The sequence below is a fragment of the Macrosteles quadrilineatus genome, unplaced genomic scaffold (genome assembly GCF_028750875.1).
Source record: "Macrosteles quadrilineatus isolate MER2022 unplaced genomic scaffold, UCM_ALF_1.0 Scaffold_1__1_contigs__length_201487025, whole genome shotgun sequence".
In the NCBI taxonomy this organism is placed as follows: Eukaryota; Metazoa; Arthropoda; class Insecta; order Hemiptera; family Cicadellidae; genus Macrosteles; species Macrosteles quadrilineatus.
Genome location: NW_026542594.1, coordinates 106,646,413 through 106,655,829, shown reverse-complemented (window position 1 = coordinate 106,655,829; position 9,417 = coordinate 106,646,413). Strand labels below are relative to the sequence as shown.

Here is a 9,417-nt window from a genome sequence, read left to right as displayed (position 1 = left end):
TAAAAATATATAAACTGCAAGGAAATAAACAAATAAAGTAAAATGTTAGTAAAAATAATTTGAGTATTTTGTTTACGTAATGTTTTTCACTCATTAAATATGATTTTTATTTCTAAGTAAGAATTGTATTCCATTTATATACTCTTTGTGTAATTTATAATACCATAATCCGATTCAAAATTATTAAATTTTAGCTTTTTTGCCATTTTAAAGTTGAAATCAGAAAATCTGTTACGCAAAATCAATGTTTACGTAATGTTTTTCACCTATTAAATGAGCTTTATTTGTATATCTTATAGTTGTATTCATTTTATACGCTTTTTATGCAATTAAAAAAGCCATAATTGTATTCAAAATTATAATATTTAAGCCAATTTTAAGCATTTCAAAGTTTAAGACACAAAATGTGTTAGGCCAAATTAATTAATTAAAGTAATGTTTTTGACCCCTTAAATGGGGTTTATTTGGAAAAAATACGATTGCAATCCTTTTATACAATCTTTATGCTATTACAAAAGCCATATCTGTATTAAAAATCATAGTATTTAAGCCGTTATTAGGTATTTCTATGTTGTAAACAGTTTAATTTAAAAGAAAGTTGAATCTTAAAATACCAACATTTATGGAAGATTTTATAAACCTTGAAGAGGCATATCTCTCAATGTGTTAGGCCTATAATCACCATTTTGGTCTTAAATTGTGAGTAATTTAATGCAGTTTCAAAGTAATTATGGTTGTTTTAATGAAAAATAACGATAAAGTTATGCTTAAAGGTTAACGTTAGCCAAACTTAAAAAAATTCAAAATTTGGTAATTTTAGCCGTTGTTTGCGGAGTCATATCTTGAAAACTATTAAGCCTGTAATAACCATTTTGGTCTTATATGATAGGTAATTTAATATACTTTAAAAATGATTATGGTTGTTCTTTATGAAAAAGTGATGCTTCAGGGTCAAAATCGGACAAACGTAAAAATATTGCGTAATTCTGCCGATTTTTTAGCTTTTTGGAGGTGATCCGGAAGGTCGCCGAGGTCGAAAATTTGGATTTAGCTTCTCTGTACTATTACAAACAACATAAAAAAAAGAAACCTACTACCCCATTTCATGCAAGGTAGACCCTGATTTTTATAACAAGGTTACTGGGTTATTAAAGATTCACCATCACTTAATCCTATTATTTGGACTTGTGCTTTTTGCCAATTTGCGATACACAATTATTTGTTTTAAATTGGTTTGAAAGCATGGATTACACTTGTGTAGCTGCTGGTTCTTTCCATCAGGGAGATCCACGATTCACTGATAGTAACAACGCTCAGTGCGTGGCCAATGCAGCTTGTGCCCTTGCCTGGCAAGTGTTCTGCGGAGGTTTCAGTTCATCCGCCATCGACGAAATACTCATGGCCGGCGATCGCCTATATGCGAAATCTCGCCGTGAGTTTTGCGTTGTTGACAGGTTCCTGTTCCCCGAGGAACTGTCCAGGACATTTGATATTGCGGAGAAACAGATTTCCATTGAGGAAATTACGCATGTTTCTAACGGGTTGTACCCGACTTGTGTTGATGGCTTGGATGAGGCGGTCAAGTCTTTATCATCCAGTTTGGAGAATGCCATGCCCGCTGATTCTCTCGACGGCGGGTTTCTTTTCACGGGGCAACTGGTGACTGTTGCATTTTGGCGTCACCAAGATCATTTCTATTTATTTGATTCACACGCCGTGAATGAAACCCGCCGTAGAGACATTGAATCGGATAAAAATAAGGCTAGGTTATTCGTATGTGGGAGTTTCCCTACACTAGCCTCACTTTTATTGGTGAATTGTGCGTTCGTCGGCGGACAGTACAGCATCATGAAACTTAGGTTTTCAATTGACTCCACTGTCCGGTCGATCGAACGTATCGATAATGATCCACAACCTATTCCCCCCTCCCAGACAGTTTCTGCCCCTAAAAAATGCCCCGGAAGACCTAAAAAAGCCAAACGTGGACGTCCGAAAACTTTGGAAACCACAAGGGAAGAGCAAGTGAATGCGGCTAAAAAGAAGTATAGGGAGACACACTCTGATCAAATCAGGGATGACAAAAAGCAATACTCCCAAGATCACCCTGAGGTAAATAGAGCGGCTGTTGGGCGTTACAGCCAAACGCACCCTGAGGTCAACAGGGCTGCAGTTGGCCGTTATAGCCAAACGCACCCTGAGGTCAACAGGGCTGCAGTTGGCCGTTATAGCCAAACGCACCCTGAGGTCAACAGGGCAGCTGTTGAGCGTTACAGCCAGAGTCACCCTGAGGTCAACAGAGAGGCGGTTGGTCGATATAGCCAACGAAATCCTGATGCCTCTCGACAAAGGGTGCAGATTTTCCGGCTACATAATCCTTTGTTTTCCGAACTTCGCCACTTGCCAGCTTCACTTGCTCGAAGCATTTCTGATCACGGTCCAATGGGGTCTTGGAAGGGGGACTTGTTAAATGATATCTCAGCTTACAGTCTTAAAATAATTAGTCTTTGGGACAGTGATATTTTCAAGTGCATACACTGTGGCGCTCCACTTTTTGAGGAGGAAAAGAGTAGGAAGAAGTGGTGTTGCGGACAAGGGGCATATAACGTCCTTGATCTAAGTCCCCTTGATGCAGTCTTCTATTCTGATCGTCGTTTTCTCGACAGGGCTCGTGCCTACAACGACCTGTTTGCGTTTAGTGCCTTAGAAGTATCTGGTGGGTACAGACACCCCAGTGGTCTGGCTTTCTTTAAAATCGAAGGTCGAATGTACCACCAGATATACAACCTGTCCGACCCCGGTCAAAAGTTCACCACCAAGACTGGGGACGTTCAGTTTGTGAATCGCTCCCGTCTTTACATCGACGACGGTGAAGAACGGCGGAATATTGCCTTGGGTAGATCACTTGACGGTGACGTTGTTGACTCGATCACTCGATACCTGTCACAGCAGAATCCATACGTCGCTCACTATCGGCGTTTGGGTAGTGAGCCAGCTGTGAACGCACACTTGGATTTCCAAGTGACAAGTAGATCTACCCATGGTCCCGTTCTAGGCGACAGGCAAACAGGCGTTGAGGTGCACGCTGTCATAAGCACCGACGATACAGTGTACGAGCCCCGCAAGCTTTCCGTTTGGAAAGTTGGATCCGGAAGACCCACTTCTATCAACCTTTTTAGTCCTCTCATGGAGCCCTTCCAGTACCCTCTGCTCTATCCTCAAGGAACTTTGGGCTGGCATATTGGACGCCGCGACAATTTTAACAATAAGTTGTCCCAGTATGACTACTCCCGTTGTCTTCTGCTGTCTGAGCCTCGTTTCTCACACCTCGGCCGACTGTCTCAAGCTTGGCAGGTTGAAATGTATGCCAGATACGAGGACGAGAAGCTCAACTACATCAAGTTCACGCAGACGAAGGCAGCTGAAAATGCCATGAGGATAGGGCCGTTGGATGAGATTGAAGCGGCGAATCGTGGTGGACGTCAGGTCCTCAACGACATTAACAATGACGAGACCGTTCAGGGGGAGGGTGGGGTACAAGCTGGAAAGGTTTACCTCCCAAGTTCGTTTACCGGGGGGCCGAGATACATGAAACTTCGATACGAGAATGCTATGGCATTGGTCTCACGTCTCGGCTTCCCCACATTTTTTCTCACATTCACGTATAGTGCGACTTGGGAGGAGAACAAAAAAGCCTGTCCTCGAAATAGCGGTCGCAGTGATCCCAGCACGGCCTGCAGAGTTTTCTATATCAAACTGCTGGAACTCCTCCGCGATCTGCGCAGCGGAGCTATGTTCGGTCGGTCTGTCTACATAGTCCACGTCATCGAGATGCAGATGCGGGGCCTTCCACATGCCCACATCGTGTTTAAAATCGAAGGCGATGGACCTGTGCAGGCTTCCGACATAGACTCCCTCATCCGCGCTGACATTCCATCTCCGGAGGAGGCAGGAGGCCGATTAAGGGCGTTGGTTCTGCGTCACATGATCCACGGACCTTGTGGTACGGATCACAGGACCGACTTCCCTTGCTGGGACACTGCCAAAGGCAGCTGTTCTAAATTTTTCCCCAAACCACCCTGTGAATCAACCCATGTAGACGAGAGGGGCTTTGTAAAATATCAACGTGATTATGGTAACGAGGGGAGTATAACTTCAAGAAACAAATCGATTCCTGTACATGACGGCTGGGTCGTGCCGTACAACTCGGCATTACTACTTAAATACGAGGCACACATCAACTTGGAGGTAGCTTCCACTCGTCGTGTGATCAAGTATCTGTTTAAATACCTCATGAAGGGTGGCTCGCTTCAGAACGTCAAAGTTACTCCTCTTAGTAAACAAGACGATGAAGTTGAGCACTACGTCACGAAGCGTATGGTGGGAGCCAGCGATGCATGCTGGCGTCTCTTGGACTTTCCCATCTCAAAGTCTGAGCCCACAGTCGATTGTCTCCCTGTCCACCTAGAGGGAAAACAGACTGTGTGCTTCCGCCCTAACAACTTGACACACGCCACTTCTGGAGCTACCTCTGACCTGCTCTTGTATTTCAATAGGCCTCTTGACTCGGTATTCGACGATTTAACCTACCAGTCTTTTTTCGAGCAGTACGTTATTCATAACAAACGCCCTAGTAATGCTGAGGTGTACGACCATCCAGACGGCAAGCATTTCCTTACCTCAAGAAAGCGTGGTCAAAAGATCTGTCGTCTCTTCTGGGTCTCGCCAAACAGAAGCGAGCAGTACTTTCTTAGGCTCCTTTTGATGGTCATTCCGTGCCGGGGATACGCCGACCTGCTTGCTCGTGGTGGTGATGGTTGCACGACATATCAACAGGTTGCGCGCACCCTCGGTTTGGTTGAGGACGAGGACGAGTACCACCAAGCCCTCAAGGAAGCAGCTCGCTTCATGGTCGGCCCGAGGCTCCGCTCTTTCTTTGTCCTTCTGTGCAACATGGGAGCTCCTGCGGCCCTCTTGTGGGATGCTTTCCGTGACGCATTGTGCGAAGACCATTTGGAGCGGAATCCTCTTGATCACGAGGTTGCGTACAAGCTGGCTCTGATTGAGATCGATCGAAGCCTTCGACGTCAGGGATCCTGCTTGGCCGATCACGGTCTCCCTACTGTAGACGACGACACGACCGAACTGGGGAGGGAACTTCTCATCTACGGTGAAAATCGTCAGAGATCACTTGTAGATGAGTGGGAACCTAAACTTTCCCGCGACCAGAGGGCGGTCTTCGATTATGTTCGGTCTCTACTACAGGGCCAAGTCGATCGTCGATCAACAAAATTGATCTTCCTTGACGGACCCGGAGGCTACGGCAAGACATTCCTAATACACGTAATCCTCGCTTATGTCCGTAGTCGTAACCAGGTCGCTATTGTAACGGTCGTATTCCCCTTGGAATACGTACTGTTACTTTGGGTGACGTAGCTCAGGAATGAAACTCAGCACTCGCTTACAAAACCCAATTTTATTAAATACTCAAAACAACACAAAGAACACAAAGGTAGAGTAGACTGGAACTGTATAAATAATTTAGTAACTTAAACCCCAATTTGGAAAAGACACTAAACCCCAATTTTGAAAACCCTTAACATTTTCTTACCTGGACCCAAAGCCAAGGGCCTTGGGCTCCAGCTCCCCAGCAGGACCCTGTCCTCCGGTGCACCTCACAAACACTACCCACCAAAACTGACCCCTTGATCAAGTGCACTGGCCTACTTAAAGCAACAGCCTTCAGTAGGTCAGCACAACAAGTTATTGTTTAACAACACTACCAGCCTACTCACACAACATTGCCAAACACTTCCTCTTTACAATATTCGATCCCTTCCATTACATCCCCCCATTTCCTCCAGACGATGTCCCCAGCGTCTCAACTACATAGATACATCCACTCAGAGAGAAAAAAAAATTAATAACAAAAACTGATTAAAATCTTTTAAAATTGTACCTAAACAAAATTAAAATAAGGTTTAGGAGGGGAAGAACTGACCAACTGTTCGCGGACTTCCTCAGCAGTTGCGTCGATAAAGCCTCCTCGAACAGTCGTTGGTCTTCAGATGTTTGACCACAGCCATGTCTTCTGCGATGTCTCCCACTTCGGTGTCGATAGTCTGTAGTCCATCCAGCGTTCCTTGACAACATTGATGATGAATCGACTTTGGTTGACGATGATGTTGGACTGCTTTTGCCATTGATTGAGTGTACTGCAGCCTGAAGTGCTCCTCTTCTTAAAAGCCCTTGCCACCAGCTGCTTTTCCCCAGTATTCATTGAGTTTGACAAAGTCTCTTCCTCGGATCACGATGTTGAAGATAAAACAGCAAATCATGAAGTTCTTGTAGCCTTGTATACAGTTGGTCAGTGGGGATGGGTAAATAGGAAGCCTACACAAACATATAACTCACAAATACAACATATAATTTATAAAAAAACCCTAGACTTTTAAAGAAATTCTCAAACTCACATTAAGAACAAAACAACACAACCAACATTAAAACAAAAATTATTGAAACTAAGAGAAGTGTTTGGAATGTGTTACCTTAACAAATCATAGGCCTATACGATGAAATAACAAAACATTATAAATAATTTCAGATTGATTTACTTCAAATTCTTCAAATATAACCTTTTTCAAAGTATTTAAAACAATAAATGATGGAACAGTCTTTCATTTCTAGTATAATTTAATTTAATTCTGAATAAACAAAAATATTCAATTTGTCTCCCATTTAAGGGGATTCACCACTGAAAAGGGTGATTTTTTTTATTTAATGAGGAAAGTGGTGAAACTATTTTTTTTCTAGTAGGGTATAATGTAAAAAAAAATAGAAAAATTGTGGTTTACTTCTAAATTCAAATTATAGGTGGAAAAAAAAATAAAATAGAGATTTTTCGGTCAATTTGTAAGGGTTTTAAAAAATCGATATTCTGAAGAGAGCACTTTATGGATTTTGATAAATTTGGTGTTTTTTTAAAGATAATTATCTAAACTTAATATTTAGGTAGATTCATAATAATATCTCGGATACTTTTTTTGCTGTGACACATTAAATATAATTTTTCTTGAGAAAAAAGAATTATTAAACAAAAAAAAATATTTTTCAGTAACTAATTACCTTAGATACCTAATTCTACCTAAATATTTGCCTAATATTGTCTAGAATAAGTAGTAAAAATTTCAACAATGTACCTTTAGTGGCTCTCAAGATATATCAAATTTTGTCTTGAAAAACGTGGAATTTCAATGTTGCGGAAAACCGCATTTGAATAAGAAGGTGTACTGTAATCAATGATATAAATTAAAATAAACTGATAAATAAGGAAAAAACTTATTTTATTGTTACATTATCTTATTGTTTCACAAAATAGGTAAATATCAAACAGGCCTACTTCAGAGAAACATTTAAAAATATATAAGTCTTAGGCCTAAGCCAAATTTAATCCATCGGAAAGTTTGAATCACTCGCCGTTATGGGCATTTTAAAATTCTCCTGCACCATAAGTTTGGCCCTCTTCTTGTATCTTCCTCTGTTCTTCTTCCATTTGTGCCTGTCTCAGTTTTCTTCTGTACTCACTAAATTTCATCTTCTTTCTGGTTTGAGCCAGTTTCAGCCTCTTTTTGTCAAAACTCTTCGCGATTCTTGCGGTCGATCTTCCAGGACTTATACCAACTGATCGCTGCAGATCAAGCATGCTTTGGTTGTATCCAGTGTTGTACTGGCATATGGCTTCACTAACACCGATTCCCAGTCTTGTTTTAGAAGAGAAAGAAGTCTTAGGACATTTTGTCCAAATTACTCCATGGAGTGCCTCATTCGCGTTTTGCGTTTTTCCTGAAATGCACCTCTGGAGCAATGCATCGCTTGAGAGCCGTTGGTATAAGGGGAGGATCTTAGATACAACTCTTTCTGTCAAAGGTGTTTTTATTTTTACTTGGTGTGCCTCTGGTGTTTCACCCTTAGCAATAGCCCTGTTGTAAAAACACCATGATTCTGATCCTTGTGGGCATTTACCATGCATAGGTTTTTCATCGGTTGACGAGCAATGGGATAGAGTAGCAAAAATTGCTGCTTTCATTTTTTTTACATCACCTAAATTGCCTTGAATGGCATTCCTATAGTAGGTAGTTAATTTGTCAATTGTGCTTCCCTTCAAGCTACCATACGACTTCCCACCCAGAGGCTCGCCCTTGCCGGAGTTGTCTTTTACAATGTTTCTGAGACCAGTGCCAAGGCGCTTTGCCACATGATTCAGACATTCCACCTTTTCAATTGTATGATCTTTGTAAATATTCATATTAGTCAAGTGGCTGAATGTTTTAGAGTCACCATCAGATACAATAGTGGTGTAGCGGAAGCCGTGGTTCTCCGAGCGCATCCAAATTCGCGCAGCTGCCTCTGTCTCCATTGCTGGTGAAGATCCATGGTAATTCTGTTGACAATTGGGTTTGTGATGGGCATACCAGTCCCTAAAACGGATAGAGTCATTACCAAGCTCTTTTTTCTTCTGTTCACAAAGCCTACAATATTTAGATAGGACTTCGTAGTCGATTACAAGGCCAGTTACTACATCGATACAGCAACCCACTCCGTTTTTCGAGGTAAACCCCCGCTTCTGCCAACTTCCATCGAAACTGACTGCAATGTTTATGGGCTCTGGTTCATCCAAAGATATATTATCTATTACTGAATAGGCTTTTCTTACCTCTTGTCTAGCTTTCTCCAATGATTCCTTTGCTACGCTATCGTATTTGGCATGTATCTGCTTGATGTGTTTGTTGTATGCAAAATTGTTCATTGCTTTCATATTCATTATCATACTGAAAGCTTCCATACCCCTGTGTCCTTTACCAATACTTAAAAATCCTTGAACCATTCTACGGTTTACGTCAAACGACTGTCGAGTCGAATTTTCATCACAGTTGTTGGTTGTTGTAGACGTGTTGAGAGTATCTTCGTATTCACAGTCACTGCACTTTACATTGAAAAAATTTGCATAGCCTTTAGCTGGCAACTGGTTTACCTGTAAGTTACCCACACATTGAGGACATTTGAAGTTTTGTAAAAATGATGTCAGCTTGTTTCCATCTACCAACACATATTTAGGTGCATTTTCATCTACATCCACTTTGATGTTGTAGCTTTCGTAAAGAGCGAAACCCGTTGGTTGTTCAAAAACACCAGTAGGCTTATTCCTACCTGACTCAGAAGTACTAGGCCTAGAAATATCAGTTTCTGGAAGTATAACCTCACTTTCATCACTTATGTCCATTTCAACACTTACTAATTCTATGGGCTTCACTTCATACCTTTTCAAAATGTTTCTCTTGTTTCGCACTGCAGTATTTACTTTACTTTTTTTCACTCTACCCATATTTAGTATTTTAGCTTATAAAATTATCACTAGCAAAT

At 41.5% G+C, this 9,417-nt stretch overlaps 1 protein-coding gene across 1 annotated transcript; it reads left to right on the top strand.

Annotated features, from left to right (window-relative positions):
• Positions 1 to 1,242: 1,242 nt before the first annotated feature.
• LOC128999618 (uncharacterized) lies at positions 1,243 to 5,433 on the top strand. The gene has a single exon (XM_054426210.1). It carries the CDS (start codon positions 1,243 to 1,245, stop codon positions 5,431 to 5,433), a length of 4,191 nt encoding a protein of 1,396 aa, XP_054282185.1.
• The last annotated feature ends 3,984 nt before the right edge of the window (positions 5,434 to 9,417 follow it).